Source organism: Protopterus annectens, chromosome 11.part0 (genome assembly GCF_019279795.1).
Source record: "Protopterus annectens isolate FY-2018-M chromosome 11.part0, PAN1.0, whole genome shotgun sequence".
Taxonomy (NCBI): Eukaryota; Metazoa; Chordata; order Ceratodontiformes; family Protopteridae; genus Protopterus; species Protopterus annectens.
Window position 1 is genome coordinate 1,215,122,704 of NC_056745.1, and position 25,516 is coordinate 1,215,148,219.

Below are 25,516 nucleotides of genomic sequence, written 5' to 3' on the forward strand. Positions count from 1 at the left end.
AGGTAATGAAAAGAGAGGTATGGGTAAAACGGGCTCTAATTTTACTCTTGAACCAAGTAGTGACAGTTTTGAGGAATTTGAGCCAGATGTTTTGTTGACCCACAGGATTTTCCATTACCCAGACGCTCAGAAAGAATAGCCAATCGCAGACAAGGAGTATACAAAACTTACAGCAGGTAAAACGGGCTCTAATTTTACTCTTGAACCAAGTAGTGACAGTTTTGAGGAATTTGAGCCAGATGTTTTGTTGACCCACAGGATTTTCCATTACCCAGATGCTCAGAAAGAATAGCCAATCGCAGACAAGGAGTATACAAAACTTACAGCAGGGCAGCACAATAAACTTACGGACACAACAAATGGTAGATTCTGAAACTCAAATACAAAGTGTGGATAGTATTCAATACAGTTTGGATGGGTTTAATATATACAACTATTCAGATGTTCCTGTCACTAAGGATTTATTTTCATTATTTTCCAGAGGGTTTAAATTTGTACCAACCAAAATACCTGATATAGGTCAAGTGATGGTGGATTTACAGTTATATTTTAGAAAGTTAAATTTAAATATGTTTTCAGATAAAACTCACGTTGAGGTACCGAGTGGTACTGTGAAGAGAAGTAGTACATTTAACCCCCCACTACACCCGTTAGTTACAACATATGAAAAATTAGTTAAGGAGGATTTATATAAAATATGGGGGGAAAAAAGAAGGGTGTTTGCCACTATGAACCCCAAGGAGAAACAACTACTGAGTAGTTTGAGAGAGGACAAAAATATCAGAATTATGACACCTGACAAAGGGGGTGGGGTGGTATTGTACAATTCTGAAGACTATACTAATGATATGCAAAATATTTTATTTTGGGCTGATAGCTATTCTTCATGTTCAAGGAATGAAATAGATATTTCATACAGTAGATTGGATAGCTATTTATGTGAATATCTCATGGATCAGAGAATAACCAGAGATGAGTATGATTTTTTGTTGAATAAGTTTCCGAAAATTCCAGTAATATTTGGCATACCAAAAATACATAAAAATTTGAATAAACCACCTTTTAGACCTATTGTGGCAGCAGCTGGTTCCAAAACCCACAATCTGGCAGTATTTGTGGATAAGAAATTGAAACATATCTTGAATAAATTTCCACACCTTTTAAAAGATTCCTGGGACTTTTTGGGACAGCTTAAGAAAGAGTTATGGTCAGTGGACTGTATTCTCCTGACTATAGATGTTCAGGACCTATTTTCCTGTATCTCTAAAGCAGAAGGTTTGTGTTTTTTTGGGGAGGTCCTGTTTTGTCATTCTTTATTTAGCTCGGATGAAGTACTATTGGTGTGTGAGCTTATGAATCTTATTTTGGAGAACAACTATTTATTTTCTAAAGGTGAATATTTTCAGCAACTAAAAGGTGTTGCAATGGGTGCTGCATGCGCACCCTTGTATGCTAATTTGGTGTTTCTGGGTTGGGAATACAAGTATATTTTCCAGAATGAAAATTTTTTTTCTAATATTAAATATTATGGTCGCTTCTTGGACGATATTTTTATTGTGTGGATTGGAGGGCCCGAATTGATTGTTGAGTTTGTTCAGTACTTGAATCAAACCACAGATTATTTAAAGTTTACTTATCAATTTGATTCCCAAGAAATTAGCTTCTTGGATACCACAATTATTAAAGGGCATGATAACTTTATTTCCAAAATGTATCTCAAAAAGACTTTCTGTAACAGTTTCTTGCACTACACCAGCCATCATCCTATACATCAGAAAAAGAGTATTATTAAGGGTCAAGCTATAAGAGTTGTTAGAATGACCACTAGGAAAGATGATGTTTAGTAGAGTTTAAACATTTAAGGGAGATGTTTTTAGAGAGAGGGTATACTGGACATTTTATTGACTCTATTCTTGAAGAGGTCTTAAACAAATGGGGTAAGGTGTATATCCCCCTACTTGGTGTGGGTAGGGTCGGATCCCAACCTATAAGTCAAGATACAAGTCAAGATACGAATGTTCATGATAAACCTGATTTTCAGCATGCTTGTGTGGTACAATATAGTCCCTTGTATTCTCACATAAAGGGAACTTTAACAAAAAACTGGAACATTTTTAGAACTAATGCCAAAATATATTGTATATTGGGCCAACAACCAATTTTTTCCACCAAGGTTGGACCCAATATTAAGACAATATTGGAGAAGGATCATACTTTGAACAATACCAGGGTCAAGAGAGGGGGCAGTAAACCTTGTGGTAAATGTTCCTATTATCGATATATTTTACAAGAAAATACTAGTACTCTTGATAATCAAAGTAAGAGTCATATTTTTTTAAAGAGTGGCAATTGTGATTCAAGTAAACTTGTATATATAGCTAAGTGCTGCTCCTGTTCTTCCTTTTATGTAGGTAAGACGGAGAGAAGACTGAAAAACAGGATATACGAACACCGATATGATATCAAAAATGAAAAAGACACCAGTGCACTGTTTAAACATAGTGTTATTTGTAGTAATTTCCAGTGTTACAAGTTTGCTATATTAGAATTTGTCACCATCGAAGCTAGAGGGGGGGACTGGCAAAATGTGTTGTATAAAAAGGAATTGCTATGGCAAATGCGATTGGTTGCTGACTACCCCCCAGGGCTTAATGAGCATATCTCTATTATGCCTATTCTAAAAGAAAAGGCAGGTTCAGTGTAGTAACATATTAGTGTATTGTAGTATACATTTTTATTATAAGTTTTCCCATTGAAATGAGATGTTATGTGTGTGTATTTTATGATGAGACTGATATTTTCTTTCTTTTTAAACAACCATGCATTTAACATATTTATGAGGAGGGAATATATATTCATGAGGAGGGAATTTTCATTGAACATGATTGATTATTTTGAATTTCTGATTAATTACAATTCATGTATTTAAACTTGGATTTTACCAGTCACTGTGTTCTGAGGAAGTCAAACTACTTGATGAAAGCACTTAACCATTGTGGATGTTAACAATTGTGGATTTTAACTACATTTTACTTCATTTGTGGATGTGTTTTTTACAATAAATTATCCGTGGACCCGCAACATTGTGCTCTATTTTCTGACATGTTTGGTGCAGTAGTCAAGCAGGTACATTATGCCAAGGAAGTCTGTAGGTGTAGTTATCAATTATTTTTAAATTGTACTGCTTTTTTATTGCTGCACTGTAATTCCTTAATGTGCTGGAATTAGCCACAGTGTTTACATCATGTGGATGCCTTTTTCCCCCAGGATAATAGTCAGGGCTTTATCCCCTTGTGCCAGAGAACTGAAGCACTATGAACTATACAATTTCCTCACACTACTGATTTATTCACTGAGACTGAGACTTGTGTAACATAGCATTTTAATATTATTCCTTATGATTTCTTCAAATTCTTTTCAGGAGCTAATTAATAATGTTGTTGAGCTGCATAACTTTTTCTTGTAATTCTTTTCTTGGTTTCTCTTCTGTCAGATCTCTAAGTACAGCTGGAAGAAATGATTGAAGTTTCACTAAATTATATTCCTGCCATTCAGTTATCTTCAGGTTGTTGGCTTTGTATTCACTAAGGCCTTTATCCTCCATGATTCACACTTTAGTATTTACTCCACATCATGCAGTGTTCTGAATCCACCACAGCATATCCATTCCAGGGGAGTTGTAACACATGCTAGAACAAGAGAAAGGACTCATTAAAACAGCTGATGTAAGCAGGGAAATACAGTAAAACCAATAACATTTTTGCCTGAGTTTCTAATATATACATTTTAAAATACTAAACATTTGATGATGTCTAATATTTATTGAATGCACTGCTGTTTGAATGAGATTTGCATACACAGATTTAAATTGTAGAATGTCAAGGTCATTCTTGGACACTGATAACAAAAAAAAAATAATGTATTTAACTGTTCTCACAGACCATCCCCATTCTGATCCGTCTTAATACATAACCACTTACAGCTTTTAGTTCCCATTCTTATGACTGTATAAGCATTGTGTGTGTGTGTGTGTGTGTGTGTGTGTGTGTGTGTGTGTGTGTGTGTGTGTGTGTGTGTGTGTGTGTGTGTGTTTGTGTGTATGTGTGTTTGTGTGTGTGCGTGTATCATACATCTAATTGATATGTGTTTATTTATTTTTATTTAATTTATTTAACATTTGTTTACTAGGAAAGTCCGACTTGGAAAGAGCCAATTTCCATTGGAGGCCCAGGGAGAAACACTCCAGACACATCTTTGTATTTACATATTTACATACATGTATCTGGTTTTAGGTATTGCAGGGGGTCTACTTTATATGGTCGACATTTCATAAAGTAGAAGACCATATGGTCGAGACCATAAGACCGCCTTTTGAAATGTCGATTATGTAAAAAAAAAACACAACAATCACTTACCTTCACATTGCTACCAGGGGAGCATACCCCCCTGCACCTCCCATGGGGGGCACTGCCACCCACATCCCCAGAACTTAAATATACCAACTCCAAGATCGCACTACAGTGTGGACGATGGAAATCTTTCCATTCCATACTGTACAGAGATGCCCGTTCCACAAGGTCGACATTTCAAAAGTTGATCATATGGTCTCGACCATATGGTCTTCGACTTTATGAAATGTCGACCATGTAAAGGGGACCCATTGCAGGCATGTGTGTGTATAAGCCAGACACATGCATATATAATACATCCATGTACAAACATGTTTGGTGTGAGATACATGAAATTCTGTGCCCTATAGGTGCACTTCAAGTAGTGAATTACCTTTTCATCTTTTTTATTTTATTATCAGAGTTAGTTTTAATAGATTAGTGAGACTTTTGATAGGACTGTTGGTGTTATAATTTATTTACATTCTTTGGTTAGTTTATTTTGGTTACTTTTGAAAGTTAGAATTGAATATATTTTAACATTAATAGCATTTCCATTTGGTTTGTTGTGTTTAGTAATGTCGTTCTGTTTTTTCTTCATTCTGATAAGAAAAACATCATTTTAGGAACTGATTTAATAGGACACTGTTTTGGGAGGGTTATGGATGTGTATTTTGCTAGTGCAGCCTGTGAAGCTACTTTCTTTTTTACACTGATGTGAATGTGAGATATGGTTTTGTGCTTTAGTTTGCTGTTTTTATTTTAAACCTTTTAAAATAAATGTAGATTTGGGTTGTGAGGTTTTGTTTAAGCTGGGTTAGGGTACTTTGAGATTGTGTGTGCACCTATGGTTTGCACACACTATGTGACTTTTTTTTACTTTAATTTTGATAGAATAGCATAAATATGGTAGGTTTATTGGAATTTTAGTAAGGTTGATGATGTGCCAGGGATGAAGATAAAGTGCTGGATGTAAGTATAAGTACATTTTTGATGATGTATCATGAGCAAGAATGAAATAAACAATATTTAAACAATGTACCACATATAAAGTTTTTGTCATACTATCTTTATTTTGTTTACTATTAGGGCTATATCTTTCTCTGTATATAGAGGTAGATATAAGGATAAGTAGATAGATACACAGATAAATGTGTTATCCTGCTAATTAGCATGTAAAGTTTTGATTTAAACTCATTGTTCAGCAGAAAGGTTGGTGCTTACTACTAAAAATCATTTGGTGCAGTTTCTGTTTGCATGCTAGAAGTGATAACCTTGTGTGTGGTCATTTCTCCTTTTCTCCATTGTTGTTCTGCAATGGAGATAGTATATTTACATAAAAGGGGTATCAATGGCAAAGCTACCAACATGAAACAGGATAAAAGTTTAGTCACTCTTGGGACTTCCAAGATGGTTGTATATTGAGTAACAGCTTAACTCTAGCTCTCACGGTGTGAAAACGGAAACTCAGCAGAGAAGGCCAGTAGACTTTTGTGTTTATGCATAAATTTTAGTAACTGGCTACTTAAGTGTACTGCCTGGATGCCAGGATAAAATAAATACAGAGCACCTGGAAAAAACTCAGCTACAAAAAGTGAGGAAGAAACACTGACTGGGGAAAGTTCTGCAGTTGTTTAGCAAAAAAGCAATGCATCTTCCAGACATGACTTCCAGTAACTTATATGAAGATATAAGGCAACTGCACACAGACCTGGTTAAAATAAATGAAACACTAATGGAGTATACCAACACATACAACAAAAGGCTGGGAAAATGGAAAAAGCTTTAAACAGATATTCAGATGAGGTGATAAAGCTGCAAAAATCAGCGATTGAAATGAAGAAAAGGCTGGCTGAATATGAGACTGCTCAGGAAGAGATGTTTTAAAAATATTAGAATTAGAGGACAGAGCACATAGGGAAAAACTGAGATTTACAGCTATGCCAGAGAAGCTGGAAGGAACAGACTGCATTAATTTTATGAAAGCACAAATAAGCAACTGCACTGGTATTCCACAGCAGGAGTTGTTAGTTGAAAGGGCACATTGTGTGCATGTTCCAAACCTGGCTATGAGAAAGCAACCTAGGCCTGTAATAGTAAAGATGCAATCCTACCAGCAGAAGGAATTGATTCTGAAAAAAACTGTGGTAGAAGGAAAAATATTAAAAGTGGGAGGCAGCAGAGTGTTTGTGGAGAACGATTTCTCATTGTGCACCTGGCAGAAGAAGAGTAAATTCATTCCACTGTTCAAGGAATGGTGAGATACAGGTGTGAGATGCAAATTGCTGTACCCAGCTGTCTTCAAGGTATTCCTCCCTCGAGGGACAAAATAATTTTTTGATGATGTATATGCTGAGGAGGAAATACAAAAGTTTGTCCAACAAAAAGTGAGCTGTAAAACAGAAGACGATTCTGCTTCTTGTTCTTCTAGTAATAAAGACCACAGAGAGACTGTACATGTGAAACCTTTTCCACAGTTTCAATGGAAAATGTTGGAGAGAAGGAAGGGAGCATGGCAGTTTACTAGAAGAATCAAGAGTACATTGGAAATGAAGCAGAGACAGGATTTGGGAGATGGTGATAAACAGTATTAAAACCAGTAACTTAATGTGGGATTATAATGCAAACATTATATTTGTGAAAGCTGGGCACAGCAGTTTGAATCTCACACCTACGTCTCAACATTCTTTGAACAGTGGAATGAATTTACTCCTCTTCTTCTTCTGGCAGGGCTAGCCACTTGATGACGTAAAATACAGCTCTAGATGATGCGGTCATATTAACTAATGTCATCAAAAATGGGCATGGGGAGTTACTGGTGATAAGTGGGTTGAGGACCCAGCCTACTCTGACCTATGCCAGGGACCCTTGCTAATGGCGGGAGGGGTATACGTGCCCCTATTGGCCACTTTATGCCCACCATATAGCCCAGCAGCCCTGGGTCAATAAGCTACTGGCTGGACTGTGTCTAGTTGCCCAGCCTGGGTTACCTGGGATAGCTCTGTTGAATGAAAGCTAGACATAAAAAAAATAACCAACCTGCCAAACATGAACTGAGAATTGCTATGCTTAATGTAGGTTCACTGACAGGATGCAGCTTGGAAGTAGATGACATGATGATATGAAGGAGGCTGGAAATCCTATGTATCCAAGAGACAAAATGGAAGGGCAGTGCAGCAAAGCCACTTGGCTTGGGATCCAGACTCTACTACTAATTAGGGGTACAGGCTAGAACTGGTGTAGGAATTGTGGTGAGAGAAAGGCTTCAGAAGGCAGTGAGGGATATCATCAGAATTAATGACAGACTCATGGCAATCAGACTCCAGTGTAATGATAGGAGAGTATTCATAATCTCAGCCTATGCCCCACAGCAGGGTTGTGATAGCAAGAAAAAGAGTGCATTCAGGAAGCAGTTGCAGGACCTAATAGATAAAGCAGGACAGCATGAATTGGTGTTGATAATGGGTGACTTGAATGTACATATGGAGCAGACAGAACTGGATATGAGGACTGTCTTGGTCCACATGGGTGGGACAATAGGAATAACAAAGGAGAACCATTCTAGACCTCTGTCTGGCAAATGGCTTGATAGCAGCCAACACATGGTTCAGAAAGAAAGACAGTCACACGATCACATACAAGAGTAGCCAACATGCAACTCAGATAAACTTAATCCTAGTAAGGAAAAAGCACTGGGGGTAGAATCCATGATTGCATAGTCATCCCCAGTGAAATAGTCAGCCCACAGCATAAACAACTGATTTCCACAATCAGTTGCAAGCAGTGGTCAGAGAAGGCTCTAAGGTTAACAGAGACCAGGCTGAAGACCTGAAAGTTGACTGGAGAGAAAGTACAGCAGTTCAAGGAATTACTCAGGGCCCTAGCACACCAAAAAGAAGAGGAAATATGTGGAGTTGAAGAGGAGTGGCAGTGCCTATAAACAGCATTGTTAGGACTACAGAAAAGATATGTGGCCGAGCCAGGTATGGAAATAAGGTACATAAGGAAAGCAGGTGGTGGAATGCAGAAGTCCAGAAAGTCATCAAAGGAAAGAAGGAGTGCAGGAAGATGTGGGAGATCAAAAAGACTGACCAGGCTAGGAAGGACTACTGGTTGACTAACAAAGAAGCTAAGAAAGAAGTTACAGTAGCAAACAGTAGGGCGTCAGAGGCACTCTACCAACTTCTGGAAAGTGACACAGTAAATGACACAAATAAACTATATCAGTTTGTAAGGCAAAGACAGAAAGATAAAGAAGATAGTCAGACACCCTTCATAAGGGATGCCAGCAACAACCTGCTCACCAGTCCACAGGACATCAAAGGCAGATGGAAGGAGTATTTCTAGCAGCTTCTGAAAGCAGAAAACCTCACAGAAGCTGTAGTGTCCAGAAACAGTCTACTATCAGAGAAGAAGAGAAGCTCATCTTAGAAGAAGTAAGAACAACACTAAGGAAGATGAAGTCAGGGGAAAGCAGCAGACTCAGATGAGGTCACAGCAGATATGATAACGATGTGGGGTAAAATAGGGGAGAAATGACTCTTGAGGGTACTAATAGCAGTGTGGAGAGAAAGGTGTATCCCAGATGACTGTAGAGTAAGCATACTAGTGCTAGTGTACAAGAATAAAGGGGATATCTGCAACTGTGGGCAGTACAGATGCATCAGACTCCTACCACATTGCATAAAAGCTCTGGGGAGTGTGAATGATAAATGGATACGCAGAGTAGCAGAATGTAAGATGAGAGAAGAGCAGTTCAGATTCAGCTCAGGATGCAGCACAATTGACCCGATGTTTGCAGTGAGACAGATACTTGTGAAGAAGCTAGAGATGAGGAGAGAGTCCAACTGGGCATTCCTAGACTTGGAGAAAGCATATGACAAGGTCCTGAGAAAGCTGATCTGGGAAGTATTGTGGTGGTTTGAAGTCCCAGAAACATTGGTAGAATTAGTGCAGGCTATGTACAAGGACCCAGTGACTCAAGTATTAACAGTGTTTAGCCTCACAGAGGGGTTCCCAGTGGGAGTGAGTGTACACCAGGGTTCACCTCTAATCCCACTGCTGTTCATACTGGTGATAGACTACATTAGCAAACAGGTTTTAGGGGACAGATCAACAAAACTGCTGTATGCAGACAATGTGGCAGTACAGGCAGACTCTGAGCTAGAACTTCAGCAAAGGATAGGAGAATGGAATGCAAATCTGAAGGCACATGGGATGAAACTAAGCACAGACAAGACAGTGGTAATAGAAGCAAATTGGGGAAATCAAAAGAAGCTGAGATTAGAGGTAGAAAGGAAGATAGTGGAACAGGTAAACCACTCCATGTATCTGGGAGGGGTGGTTGAGGAGAAGGGTAGTCTGAATGAAGAGGTCAAAGCCTGAATCAAAGGGCTGCAGCCAACTGGCACAGAGGAGCAGGTGGCATCTATGACAGAAGAATGCTAATTAAGAAGATGAAAAGTAAGGTGTACAAGACAGTGGTGCAACCAGTACTACTGTATGGTACAGAAACCTGGGCAGTAAAGGCAGAACAGTTGAAGAAGCTAGAGGTGATGGAAATGAAGTGCCTGAAAAAGGTGGTAGGATACACACTGCGAGACAGACGAAGAAATGGGGACATAAGAGCAGAAGCCAAATTAGCTCCAATTGTAGAAAAGATCAAAGAGAACAGATTACTGTGGTTTGGGCACGTGTAGAAAAGCAGAAGACAGTCTGGTGAGGAAGGTTTGGGACAGACAGGAAGAAGGTAAGAGGAAGCAAGGACATCTAGCAAAGATGTGGATGGATTGTGTGAAAGAAGATTTGCGACAGTCAGGCATGAATGTTGAAGAAGGCAAGAGTGTGGCACTGAATCAAGAGAGTTGGTGACAGTTAACATGATCCCCCAACCCCATGTAGAAAAACATGGGAAAAAGGGAGCTGATGATGATGACAGAACAAGAAAATCTGGAAATATTGGACTTTTTTAGAATTTATTGGACTTGTGGGGACTCAAAAGCAATTGCCCTACGTCATGTCATTAATGTTTGGAAAAATGCTTTGGGGAGGGGACGAGAGGGTAGAAAGTTAACTGTAAATAAAGAAATATTTTTTTTCTTAACAGTACTATTTTTGTGGCGTATGGTTTTCTTTGCATGCTATAAAGTAAAGTTTTCTCACTTATTTTTAAGTGTAATGGGGATTGTAAATAGGCACTGCTATTCTTTTTTTCTTTTCTTTTCTTTCTCCCTTCTTCCTTCTTGTTCAGTTTTAAGAAATGTAGGCACTGCAATGTAAAAAAGCCTGGTTAAAAGAACATGACAAAAGAAAAATGAATTTGTTTTCTCTCATTCTTGCATGGGGAAATGACCAGAGTAAGGACATTAGATTGATTTAGTAACAAGTTTTATGAGAAAACAAGTAAATGAAAAAGAATATTGAATAGTATGAGCCTTTCTTTTCTGCCAAATGAATGTATGCTTAGTAGCAATTACATATCTGGCACTCATGTCTCCATGAGAACAATCTAATAAAGAGAACTTACCTGTGTGGTTCTCATGTCTTCGTGGAGATGATGTGACAATGAGAAATTGACTGCCTGGTTCTCATGTGCCCATGGGGACAATCTGTTAAAGAAAAAATTGTTATAATCTGGTAGAGAGTGATTGGCTGTGGAAAAAAATAAAAGGAGAAACTGTCTAGGAGATAATGTCCTCTGAAAGCATTCAGGGATTTTCCCAGCTGGGAGTGCTATAATGATAAGACAAAACCAGTTAGCACTTAGTAGAATCAGAGCCTGCACCCCACATCTTAGCATGGATAATCTTTCTTTTAGGTTAATTCAGGTCTATGAGTGTGGCTGTCAGTATGGGACAGTTGTTCCTATTAAGAGAGCAAAATTTCAATATTTGAAAATGTACATAGTTTTGTGTGTTAGTAATAAGTTAATAGGTTTTAGGAAGGTAATAGTGGTTTGTTTGTTTTTTTGAGGGCTTTCAATAAAACAAAACATTTTATAGGGTATAGCATAGGCTAAAATGGTTATGAGAAACAACTATATAAAATTTCAACCTGCCAAACAGTGTATGCATGTAACACAAAAGCTGGGACTAGACATTTAACAAAAAAGGTATTATACATAAAAGGTTGGAATAATAACTTTTTAATACAATGTTGCTTTCTGTGATGTCGCTAAATGTCAATGGTCTCACAGATAAATACAAAAAAAGAAAGAATACTGAACTATATTAAAAAATGTAGAGTGCAAATAGCTATGTTATAGGAGACACAATTGGAAAGAAGTGAACATGTGAATTTGATAAAGAAAGGTTTTCAGGATGGTTATTCAGCAAAAAAACTGTGACAAAGGAAAAGAGGAGTACTTATATTAAGTGCAAGAGGAGCTCCAATAGTGATAGAGGAAGATAAAAAGATAATAATGTCAGGTTTGCAGGGCTAAGGGGTTACTGGCAAGGGAGAAGGATTATCCTGGAATGCATTTATATTCCACCTAAAACTGCTATAATGTAGCGTAAAAAATCTGGGAGGAATAAACGGTTTTCAGCAAGGAATAATACTTATAGGTGGGGACTAGAATCTGATTTGCAGCAGTGAAGCTGTATCTGGGAGGCCCACAAAGGAGAGCATAACAAAGGAGGATAGATTTTTTGAAGAACTTTATGAAAATATTTGGCACAGAAGATGTAATTTCAGTAGTAAGAGTTTAGAGTGAATTTACATATTATTCCCTAAGATATAAAAACGGGGCTAGGTTAGACAGAATTTACATTTCACAGGAACATGTGCATTTAATTGAAAGTCTTGGTACCCACTCAATAACTATTCATGTACCAGTAATAACTAAACTAAAAACACAGGGTAATGAAATAAAAATGAGACATTTGTGCTTTCCCACCAATCTATTGAAAAGAGAGGAATTTATGGAATTGGTAGTGGAGATTATTCAGGAGCAATATGAGAGAATACAATTTACTTCTTAAAATATAGCTAAGGAGTGGGAGCACATGTGGGAGAACAAGTGAATGATTTAGATGATTTCTCTGACTACCCAGCTTTGAGACGGTCAAAGAGAATTAAAAATAAAAGGAACAATCAATACCAACAAAACTACCAGACAAATTTTTGGAGAGGAGGAATAAGGGGGAGGTACTGAATGTAGTTGGTACCCCTCACCCTGACTTGAAAAAGGATGATGACATGATAAAACAGGATGAAAATAATGATTTCAGGTTTACAAAAAATGGTTATAGTATATACAATTTTAGTGATACAGTGTTGAAGGGTGAGCATTTCAGTCTGTTATCCAAAGAACTCAAGTTCATACCTTTTAAAAAAGGAGATGTTACAAAAACTGTACTAGACATAAAAATGTTTACAAGAAAAATTAACTTAGGTTTATATTTCCTACAAGACAATGCTAACTTCCAGAATAGACAAACTAAATTGAAGAAAAGGAGTGTTTTTACCCCCCTACACCCTCAAATTAAGAATTTTGAGCAAGTAGTAGAGAAAGAGATTCGAAAAGGTTATGCCAAGATCAAATATAAAGCAAATCTGAATTTTGAAGAAAAAAAATGTCTTTTATGACCTTAGGAATAACATAAAAGTGAGAGTTATGAAACCAGTTAACAGTGGGGGGGGGGGTACAGTTATAATGGACACAATTATATACGAAAGCAAAATGAATGATATTTTGATGGATACAAGTAGATATACAAGTGTGTCCAAGAATGAAATAAATATAATGTATAGAAGAAATGACATGGCTTTGGAAGACTTACATGTGGAGGATTTAATAGACCAAAATATCCTTCATTTTTTAAAAGTGGAGAAGCCCTGGATACCCTCAAGTTTTGGCATCTCTAAGATTCACAAAAATAGTATGGAACCCCCTCTAAGACCTATTGTATCTGCAGAGGGTTCAAAAACCCTCCCAGTTCCACTTCCACTAGCAAAATATGTAGATACTAAGTTTAAAAAGTTGTGGTTAAAAAGAAAAAAATATTCTTAGGGATTCCTGGGATTTTCTGAGAGGGTTAAAACAGACCATGCACAATGAGGACATTTATTTTTTAACTATTGATGTTGTTGACTTGTTTTTCAGTATTCTACATGCAGAAGGCATGAAATTACTGGAAGAAATCATTTTTGAAGATAACGAGTTAGCACACAATGAGATTCTAGTATGTTTACAGTTGATGGAATTAATTCTAAAGTATAATTTCATATACTTTAAAGGTAAATTTTATCACCAAATGAAGGGAGTAGCAATGGGGGCAGCATGTGCCCCTACATATGCAAATCTTGTCTTAGCTATGTGGGAAGAAAAAATGGTCCTGAATTCAATATATAGGAATTGCTGGACCATGTACAAAAGGTTTTTGGATGGCATCTGTATTTTATGGATTGCCCCCAGAGAGAAGATAACTTTTAGTTATGTACTTACCATAACTTTAGATGTTTGGGATCCATCTCGCCTACATTCTGTACTGATGGGCTCGATCCCTCGGCTCCGACTCAGCACGCTATGCTATAGAGTGAGGCCTCTTATTGGCTGAGCTATTTCTTATCCCAGGATGCACCACCACTAATCCCCCAGATCTTGTTTGTCCGCAATCATGCACACAAGCACAACTTGTTTATATAACATTGTTAGATGTTTCAAGATGAAACAACAGGGTTCGGACCTTCTGATATCCTCTGATCTCCAAGGAAGGGGGAAGGAGGGTGGGTTATTGGGAATGTAGGCGAGATGGATCCCAAACATCTAAAGTTATGGTAAGTACATAACTAAAAGATGTTATGTGATCCTATCTCGCCTACATTCTGTACTGATGGGACAGCGTCCCTAGCACCTAAATCCTGGGTGGCTCATTGGAAAACACTCCTGAGCACTGTGGAACCAAATGAAGCTCGTCCTCTAGATGCCACATCCAATTTGTAATGGGAAATAAAAGTGTGATGGGAAGACCATGTAGCCGCAGCACAAATGTCACTAATGGCAAGCTTAGAATGAAATGCTATCGAAGTAGCCATAGCCCTTGTAGAATGAGCTTTGACAGAGGTGGTAAGCTCTTTGTTACAATAAGAATAAGCTTGAGTAATACAGTCCCTGATCCATTTGGCAATAGTGACCTTTGTGACAGCTTTGCCCAATTTATTGTCTGCAAAGGATACAAGCAATTGGTCTGTTTTCCTTGTTTGTTTGGTCCTATCTAAATAAAAACGCAACTGCCTGTGGACATCTAATGTGTGGAATATGAACTCCGCTTTGTTAGAATATTTCGGAAAGAAGACTGGAAGTTCTAATGATTGTTGTAGGCAGAAACTGGAACAAACTTTAGGGACAAAGGAAGGATTTGGCCTGAGAGATACTCTGTCTTTGTGAAAAACCAAGTACGGGGGTTTTACAGACAAAGCTTGAAGCTCTGAAACCCTTCTGGCAGAAGTAATTGCCACCAGAAAAGCAGTCTTCCACGATAGAAATTTTAGATCACATGTCGCTGCTGGTTCGAAGGGGAAGGAAGTTAAGGCGCGTAACACTACATCGAGATCCCATGGAGGAGCAGGATGAGAAATCGGAGGTCTTAAAAGCGCCGCACCTTTCAAGAAGGTCTTACACAATCTGTTGCTCATTAAAGGTGGGTTTATAGATTCGTGAAAATTGGAAATCGCTGCCAATTGAACCTTGATAGTAGAAACTGAAGAGCCTTGATTGAAAAGAGAAGTTAAAAATGTTAGTACTTCTGATACGGGAATAGTGATGGGATCCAGGCCCCGGAGCTGAGCCCAAATAGCAAATCTTTTCCATTTGCTAGAATACAATTTCTTTGTAGCAGACTTGTGGGCCGAAGATAAGATGTGTACAACTTCTGGATCCAATGTATGACTCCTGACTATAGTTGGAAGAGGAGGAGCCAAGCCGTCAATTTTAAGGTGTGTAGGGACTGGTGGAATAGTCCCGACTGATGAACCAACAGGTCTGGGATCTGATCCAGGAACCATGGACCTTCCAGAGCATATTTCCGAAGATAGGGAAACCATACTTGACGAGGCCAGTAAGGAGCAATTAGGATCATTTTGCTTCCCAAAAGAGATGCCTTTTGGATCACCCTGGGAAGGAGAGGAACTGGGGGGAAGGCATAAAGCAAGCCGGTGGGCCAAGGACGGGCTAGTGCGTCCATGGGGCTCTTCCCCAGAGCCGGGGTTAGGGAGAAGAATTTTTTGCACTTCGCATTCAGTGGAGTCGCGAAGAGGTCGCAACACGGAACTCCCCATTTGCTGAAAATCTGATTTGCAATTGTCATGTTCAGAGACCATTCGTGAGGAGAGAGGATGGTTCTGCTCAGTCTGTCGGCTATCACATTGGATTTGCCCGGGATATGAGTAGCTACTAGAAAGCGTTTGGTCGACACTGCCCATTCCCAGACTCTCATGGCCTCTCTGCAAAGAGGATAGGACCTGGTCCCTCCCTGTTTGTTCAGGTACCAGACAACCGACATGTTGTCTGAGTGAATGGCAATTACGCCCTGAGGGAGGTAATCGTGAAGGGCTTGAAGGGACAGAAGCACCGCCCTCATTTCTAGGATGTTGATATGAAGTAGGGTCTCTTCTGAGTGCCATTTGCCTTGGACTGACCTGCCCAGGGAATGCCCCCCCCACCCCATCTGGGAGGCGTCCGTGGTCAAAGTGGCTGCAGGAGGTGGTGGAACAAAGGGTCATCCCTGATCCAAATTGGAGGGCACTAGCCACCAGCGAAGGTCCCGTTTGCAGGTTTCTGTGATCCATATGAGGTGACTGAGAGGGAGTTCCTGAAAGGACCATTGAGCTGAAAGAAGCCACTGGAGAATTCTCATGTGCAACCTTGCCAGGGGGACTAGAAGAATCATGGCAGACATGGATCCCAATAGCTGCAGGACCATTCTGACTGGGGCTTTGGATCTGGGAAGTAAGGCTCGAACTTGAGCCTGAATGGTTTGTATTCTGTCTGTAGGTAGATAGACCCGCATTTGGTTTGAGTCTATCTCTACCCCTATGAATCTTATGCGTTGAGATGGCAGCAATACAGACTTTGGCCAACTGAAGGTGATTCCAAGGGAATTGCCCAGTGAAATAGTGGCTTGCAGGCTCTGCAATAGTAGATGCTCGGAGGTGGCAGTTAGGAGCCAGTCATCTAGATACAGAAACACCTGGAATCCTAGACTTCTCAGGTGAGCAGTCATGACCGCCAAACATTTGGTGAACACCCTGGGGGCTGTGGTGAGACCAAAGGGCAGCGCGCGGAACTGAAAATGACTGCCTCCTAGGCTGAAGCGCAGATGTCTCCTGGACGCTTGATGTACCATGATATGGTAATAAGCGTCCTTGAGATCTATGGAGCACATCCAAACACCTTTCTCCAGCAATGGGAGAATGGCTTGTAGGGTGACCATTTGGAACTTGGACTTTTTGACTGAATGGTTTAGAATGCTGAGATCTAAAATGGGTCTCAAGTCCCCGGTCTTTTTTGGCACCAAAAAGAATCTTGAGTAAGTCCCTAATCTGATCTGGTCTGTGGGGACCGGTTGGATGACTCCTTTTTGCAGCAGCTTTGAAACTTCTGAGGCTGCAGTTTCCCGCTGACTGGGTGGCGGGTCCGGGATTTTTTTGGACTGAGGTGGAGAGTGAAAGAAAGGGATGGAGTAACCTCCGGCGATAATTCGAAGAACCCATCAGTCCTGAGTGATACCTTCCCAGGCTTCTAGGTGCCTCGAAAAACGACCCCCGACTGGCTCTGGAGCTGCACAGTCGGGCAGTCCCTCAGGGACTGTGAAAGGCTGAAGAGCCATGAAAGGACTCGCGGTCTCCAGTGTTGCGAGGGCCTCTGCCGCCTCTGGGACGGCGTCTTCCGGAAGAATTTCCCCCTCCCCTGCCTCTGGAAGGGGGATCATCCTGCTGAGAGGGGTAAGGCTTCTGAGATCTACGGAACCACATTTTCCCTCCTCTTTTAGCCTTGGGATAAGGCCGAAAGGGAGTGGAAAATCGTGCCCCTACGGCAGTCAGAGTCTTACCCTCCTGTTCGCAGCGGGTCAGTGTGTCCTTTACCTTGGGTCCAAACAGGGAGGACCCATCAAAGGGGGCATCAGCAAAGTAAGATTTAAAGGCCTCCGCGAAATGACACAGGCATAGCCAGGCTTGTCTCCGTAGAGCAATGCCTGTACCCACCGCTCTACTCGCCCCTTCGGCCGCATAAGAAATGAGCCTCATGGACGAGTTTGAAATGGACGATAATGTAGCCAGCTGAGAGCCAACCGTCTGGGCCAGCTCCTCAGGCAGGTTACCCAAGAGGGTATCGGAAAGCTCTTTAATCAGATCCCTCTGAAATCTGGTAAAGTGTGTAAGGTAGTTCAAGGACCTTAATGTAAAGGCCGCTGAACTTAGGGTGCGCTTTCCGTACCGATCCATGCTCCTAGACTCCTTATTAGGAGGATGGATGGACGTCAAAGCCTCTGCTACATCTTGCTGGGTAGCAGATGCCACAACCAAAGCATCTACAGCCACACCTTTAGTTAGAAACTCTTTTTCAGGGGGTGCCGAGAGGAATTTATTAGGATGAGCAGGCACCGGTTCCACAGAGTCTGGGTGTTCCCACGCCCTTCGACAGATCATATCCAAGAGCTCGTCGAAGGGTGGAGACACCCAGGAGGCAGAGGGCTGAGCCCCGAAGGCCTTAAGGAACACCGACTCATCAGCAGAAGGGGGTTTGGACTGCCAGCCGCCTCGTTGTTTAAGGGCTTCCAGGATGTCTGCAAAGGAGACATCATCCGAGGACGACTTAGGGGACCCTTCTGCATCATCGAGATCAGTGTCTGATGTAAGAGACTCATCAGGGGAGTCAACGTGCTTCCTCTTGCACGATCTTTTCCTGGGGGGTTCTTCCGAAGAAGCTTTAGAAGGACCTCCAGGAGGGGGGGAAACCCCAGTGGGGGTAACCTCAGGCCCCGGGGCTCTGCTGTCTAAGGACAGGGGGACTGCCAAAGACCCAGTCTCGGTATGCAGGGAAGGAGCTGGGGAGACCGTGAAGGTAGCCAAAGATGATTTGGCTAACTCACTCCTCATAGCCCTGAAGGCGGGACCACCAGAATCCTGGGAGGGTCCCACCTCCATGGCCACGACGATAGACGGCACTCCCGCAGCCGACGCACCGAGAGGAAGACTTGGGACTGAAAACATCAATCCCAAAGCATCCCCCCCGGGGCCGACGGAAGAAGTCCGTGTACCGAATTCCGACTCAAGAGCCGGAGTTGGAGTAAGGGTCGGGCCCGACCCTAAAACCTCCACCGGTTCCACCAGCACTGGCTCCAACGGTGCCGAGGCTGTTGGAGGAGGAACCATAGTAGGAAGGTGGACCATCGGCTCCGAAGCCGAATGGGCTGGAGCCGAAACTAACTTTTGGAACACCGGAGACTGGAAGAGTCTTAGGAGCACCCTGTCGATGTCCGAATCAGACGTCTTGGAGGATCTGGACGATACCGATCGGGTCCGAATCGATTTCTCCATCGGCTCCATAGGACTAGGGGACTGGCTCCGAATGGATTCAATAATTATCGGTTCCGAGGGAGATCTCAGGGCAATTTCCCTCGGTGCCAATGAGGACTTCGGTGCCGAAGGGGAAGAGTCTGAGCCGGCAACCTTTATTGGCTCCAATATCAGTCGAGCCGATGAAGGTGACCCGCCTCTCGATGCCCCAGTCCTCGGCTCCGAAACCAGAGGGGTCAAGACTGGAGGCATCGAGGCAGACCGTTCCGCCCTCGGCTCCGAAGTCCGTGGAGCTGATGGAGAAGCCTGCCTAGGTTTTTTGGCAGTCGGTTCCGACAGACTGGTCGGAGCCGACGCTTTTTTCTTTTTTGAAGGAGAGGAAGATGAAGATAAAGCCTCCTCGAAGGAAGGCTTTATCAAACCTTTTTGGATTAATTTGTTCTTCCTCTCCTGGAGGACTCTTGATGAAAAGGCGTGACACACGCTACATGACTCTTGTAGGTGCTTGGCGCCTAAGCAATAAACGCACGAGGAGTGGTCGTCTGTTATGGACATCTTATAACCACACCTCGCGCACTTTTTAAACCCAGAGGGTCTATGTTCTTTAGACATGTCTGCAGATAGAAAATGCAAAGTTTTTTTTTTTTTTTTTTTTATACCAATACAGTCAAACAAAAAACACAGAAAGAGAGGGTCAAGACCCTCTAACTTAAACGGGTACTTGACCCACAAACAAACGCTAGAATAGCAAATACCAAAAGGGGAAGGACCCTCTAACTAAAACGGGAAACCTTCCCTGACGAAAAAAACACAAATTCCTCAATAAAAATATGCAAAACACACTCGTATCACAACAATAGCTGTTAAAACAGCTTTTGAGTTCAAAACAAGCAAATTCCTGACAGGAAAAGCCTAAATAAAGTAGTACTTAGCCCAGCCAAGTTAAGACCACATCCTAGCTTAGTAAGCGGCAAACGAGATCTGGGGGATTAGTGGTGGTGCATCCTGGGATAAGAAATAGCTCAGCCAATAAGAGGCCTCGCTCTATAGCATAGCGTGCCGAGTCAGAGCCGAGGGATCGGCTCCGAGCCCATCAGTACAGAATGTAGGCGAGATAGGATCACATAACATCTGATTTTTATTATTTACTTGAATAGTACTACCTCATTTTTAGAATTCACCTAGAAGGTATCTTATGACAACCTGCAGTATTTGGAAGTGGAAATCTGGAAGGGAAACAATGAGTTAAGTCTAAAATATATAGGAAAAGCACATTTTCAAATGCATACTTACACCTTAACAGTGCCCATCCTATGCACTATAAGAAAAATATAGCGAAAGGTTAATTTATAAGATCATGTAGGATGACTTCAAGTAATGTGGAGTTTGATAAAGAAATATGTTTTCTGGAGAGGTTGTTTAAAGACAGATCATACCCAGAAGAGATGATTGAACAAGCTAAAAAAGAAGTGTGTGAAGGTAGGCTAGGCAGATTCAAACCAATTTGGGGTTTAGATGAAGAAACAGGGTGTCCTGTACAGACTGTAAATGTGGAGCCATTTGAAAAAGCACTGGTTTTAGAATACAGTGGGAGTGCTAGTATGGTTAGGAAAGTTACTGAACAAGAATGGGATAGATTTATTGGATTTACAGACCTGGACAAACTAACTAAGAATAAGTTAAAGGTTGTCTACAACAATTCATATAACTTAAAGAATTTACTGAAAAATGAATGTGAGCCAGAACAATTAAACAAGAAAGAAGGTAGGTACATATAGATGTGGGCATTGTATACAGTGCAGTTATATAGTAAACCAAAAACAATGTTTCTAGAGAGTAGGAATATTTGGTTATATGGAAAAGAATACCACAATTGTGACATTAGTGGTTTAATACATCTAGCAGTGTGCCAGGAATGCCAGTCATTCTATGCTGGAAAAGATGGAAAGAAAGTTAAAGAGGCATATCTATGAACACTGCTATGATGTACAAACAAGAAAGGAAACTAATGCTCTGTTTAAACACAGGTTTATGAAAAAGCCCACTACTTATTTTTTTGTATTAGAAAGGGTAAAGACATACATGGTGGTCCATGGGAAGAAAATATTGAATATAGGGAACTATGGTTGCAAGTCACGTTACAGGCCAATATGCCTCCAGGACTGAATGAAAATATCTCTGTAGTTCCCGTATTAAAAATTAGATCCGCTAAGTTATGATTCATTTTTGTTACATTTTGTTATAAGTACATTGTTGAACCTGTTTTTATAATATCTTTATAATTCTCTTGTGCCTTTTTATATAAATACTTTTTATGCAAACTTATTCATAAGTTTCAAACAAGATGGTGTTTTATATATTTTTATGTTTCAAGGATCTGGGTTCTAATACAGAATGCTGTTACTGAGGTCTTACATGTATAGTACTTAAAATGATCACTAGAGGGAGCGTAAATGCAAGTTTTTTTAGTGTCAAATCATGCATTTTATTTGTAGTTTTAATAGGAATGAATTTATTTATTTTTTACTCTATTTAAGCTATTTATAAATTGCTTCTGAAGTTTTAAGAAACTGTATATGATTTTTAACATGTTTTAACATTTGTTAATAGGTTTTAGGTGAATGTGTTGTACCAGTATTTTATTTTGGATAAGTAGGCTTGAATATTCAATTTTCACTGTACCTTTAAACATTAATTATGTCTTAGTTAATTGAAATTATGGGAACTAGAGGTATAAAAGGATTTTGGTTATATGCAGTCCACATCTGATGACGGTTTGAATGAAAATGTACTTTATAAAGGCAGCGTTTATGTTTTTTATTTTTTTGGCTGAATAAAGTTGGAATTATCCTTATAACAGTGGCTGAGTTGGTTTTCTGGGTGCCTTGGACTATTTCAAATGACAAAAAGTATTGCAGAATAGGCGGAATCACACATAACAAGAAGAGGATCAAATGCAGAATGATAAGCAGAAAATAAGGAATTACTTCGATAATGTACACAAGTTTAGAAAGATTGCTGTTAAGCAACCATTTCTGATAACAACACTAGAGCACAAAAACTTTTGCACAATGACTCAGGCAAGAGAAAAGCCAAGTTTAGGAAGCTTATAACAAGGAAGGTAACAAGAGATCCTATAGAGGTATTAAAAATCTTTTGGAAATTCTATGAAAGTCTGTATAAAGCAGAGAAATATGGAAATCAAGAAAAGATACAAATGGAAAGGTTTATGGAAGAATTAAATATGCCAAGGTTAGGTAGATAAGACTCAATTAATAACAGTTAGAATAGGAGGAGATGAGATAAAATCATGATGTATAACCAATCAGAAGGAAAGTCCCAGGAATAGATGATATTCCTGTGGAAGTTTGGAAGCTAGGAGGGAAAAACTGATAAAGATCTGGGAGGTTTTGTTTAACAGTATTTTAAGAGGAGAGGAAGTACCAATATCCTGGAAGAAAGCAGCAGTAGGTATAATACCTAAAGTGGGTAAAGATGCATCAGATCCAGCCTTATACAGTCCCATTTCAATACTGAACCATGATTATAAATTGCTCATGTATATAATGGCTAAAAGAATGGCAAAAGAAATGCTAAAATTGATAGATATGGCTCATTGTGGTTTTATGGAGGGGAGGCAAACATTTGACAACATTAGCAGAACAATGATGATCCAGGGTGAAGCAGAATGTAAGAAGATACCATTGGTGTTAGTGAGTCTTAATGCAGAGAAAGCATTTGACAGAATAAATTGGGACTTTATAAGCAGAGCAAGGGAAGCATTTGCATTTCCTGAAAAAATATAAGGTTGATTAGGAGACTATATGAGGGATTGGAGGTGAACCTTAATGGTAGGGTCCTGTCTGATAATTTCTGCTTGAGCAGAGGAACCAGGCAGGGGTGTCCTCTTTCCCATTTGATATTTTTATTGTATTTTGAACCACTGGCAAAGAAAATAAGGGACTCAGAAATTCAAGGATATAACTGGTATGGCAGTCAAGAAAAGATGGCTCTATTTGCAGATGATATTATTTTATACCTGACCAAACCAGAAAAGACATTACACTGCTGTGGAACATTTTGAGACAGTTTCAAATATTTTTGGGATACAAAATTAATGAAGCTAAAACAAAGGCAATAGTTGTAAATTATGTACCCACACACATATTGGTTCAGCAGTATCCATATTTATGGGGACATGATAAAATTAAGTATTTAGAAGTATGGATTAAAAATGATTCTAGTGTGGCAGCTAAGGATATGTGGGAAGAGACTAAACAAAAGATAAACAAAAACTGAGAAAATATAAGTTTTTTATATGGATGTAGATAGTAAGATGTCAAAATGTTTTTAGTCCCTTTAGTCTTATACACAGGTCAGGCATATATTTTCAACCAGAGGAGAAGCTGTGGATAGCAATTAATAAAGAGCTGAAGGACTTTATCTGGGAGGGGAAGATAGCAAGAGTCAAGTGGGATAAGCTGATTCTTCTAGTAGAACAAGGCAGATTGGGATTACTCAATTTGAAGGGGTATTTCAGAGCTACACATTTAAGGCTCCTATATATAGCAGAAGCAAAAACCTGTATTTCAATGTGGAAATGAATAATGTTGAAACAGAGGGAAGCTCAAGCAACAAGGAGAGACTGGGATTTTGGATGCAGGCCTTTAAGGAGAATAACAATAATCATACAGAATATTATATCCATAAAGTAGCAGAAAGTATTCTAAGAACTAAATCAACACGGGAATGGAAAAAGGAGACTCTGCCGATAGGGATGACTGCAATTAGGGATATATAAAATAAACAAGAGAGGGCTGGAATTTATTGGAGAAAACTGGCAAAGGAACCAATGTTTTGGGAGCAAATGAATAGAGAAGAAAAGGTAATAGGATGGGAAGATGCCAAGAATTTATTTGGACTGCAGGTTAGAGATTGCCTTCCCTATCAAAGCTTGATATCCGAGTATAGGCAAAGAGAAATAAATAGGGGGGTTCTAAATAAAAGACCAGCACTGGTAGAGTTTTCAGTAGAATCTACAACAGAAGCTGCCATTATGAAAGGAATAATTAGTAGAGCATATAAAATATTGCATGATAACCATAAGAATCAATCAGAGGAGGTTAGAAATGATTGGGAAGAGAGACTGGATAAGCAATTCATGAAGAAAAAATGGGAGGATATATGTATGTGTCTCAAATATACAACAAAATGTTGAAGATTTAGGATTTTTGCTTGGAAATGTTTACATAGATATGTTTATAACCCAAGTAGACTCCAGAGAAGTTTTCCTCAGGTAGATGGTAAATGTTGGAAGTGTGATGAGGAAGACAGAGGTAGTTAGGAGCATATTTTCTGGGAGTGAGGTGGGTTGGCATACTTTAAGGATTCACTATGGGATGTACTGTCGGAGATGCTGGGTGGGCAGATTGGTGTGATGAGGGAGATGATTTTTCTGAGCTATGATGCGAATCAGAATTGTAAACATGGTAAGCCCTTGCTATTTATGGTGGCTGCTAAGAAAAGCAATTACTAGAAAATGGAAATCAAAATCTAAACCAACTATATTAGAAGTATTGAGTATAGTAATAGAGATAAAACAACAGGAATTGAGATATTTAGAAAAAGGTAGGAGCAAATTACATTGGAAAAAAATGGGAATTTTGGCAAGGAAACATACAGGGGAGGAGTGAGGTATAAAGGAAGGCAGGACTTAAATGAGCCATGTAATGTTTGACTGAAAACAAGTGGGTAGATTTTAAGTGATGTGTAATGTTTGCAACTGGGAGTATGTCATTGTGGTTTGTGATGCAAAATGCTTGCAACTAGGATTGAGTCGGTATGGTTTGTTTCCATTTATATAAAGGTATGATTGCTTATGTTGTAAATTATGGTTTAATAAAGATGTTTCGTGTTTTAAAAAAAAAAGGGGGCAGGAATTTAATAATTTGTGTAAAGGTGCTTAGGCTATATGATATATAGCAATATATATGAAGCATAATGTTTGTTAATTTTAACTTGTTAGTACATTTTGATTACTTTTGTGCAAGTGTAAGTCTGCTTATATCCCAAGTGATAAGTCAATAAAGGTGTTTAAAAAATGGTCTTGGGATTGTTCAATCAGTATATGAAAACTTGAGACGTCTTGGAATGCTGCCAGTCAGTGTATAAAGAATGTTGTGACGTGATGTTACCAGTGCAGGAGAGATGGATGTAAGGAAAAAAAAAGGTGAATAACCAAACTGTGAACACTTAGCAGACGCTAGTGGCTTTAGAAGATGAATATGTAAGCTATGGCTCAGAGGTGTGTTGGAAGGTGAAGAAGGGTCTGACTGTTTGGAAATTGTTCAAACTAAGATGGCACAAGTCCCAAGTTACAATTAATGCAGGTTATGTACAAGGACACAACAACAAAAATACAAAATGTGTTCAGATTCATAAAGGGGTTCTTATTGGGAGTGGGTTGCATCAGTACTTGTCTCTGAGCCCACTGTTGTTCATTTCAGTGATGGACTGCATCAGTAAATGGGTCTGAGGGGTAGATCATTTATGCTTCAGTATGCAGATGATCTGGCAATACAGAAAGATTCTGAATAAGAAGTCCAGCA

General features: G+C 39.8%; 1 protein-coding gene across 5 annotated transcripts in view; it reads right to left on the minus strand.

Moving 5' to 3' along the window:
• Positions 1-3,365: 3,365 nt before the first annotated feature.
• Positions 3,366-25,516, minus strand: part of LOC122815795 (myelin-oligodendrocyte glycoprotein-like) — a 402,462-nt gene continuing 380,311 nt past the window's right edge. For 4 of the 5 annotated variants that reach the window (XM_044088581.1, XM_044088583.1, XM_044088580.1 and 1 more), the window contains one exon: positions 3,366-3,689. In XM_044088581.1, coding sequence (XP_043944516.1) covers positions 3,632-3,689 — 58 coding nt within the window. In that variant the 3' untranslated portion in view covers positions 3,366-3,631. Of the gene's footprint in view, positions 3,690-10,914; positions 10,997-25,516 lie in introns of all 5 variants that reach the window. The other variant, XR_006366996.1, reaches the window with a different exon arrangement.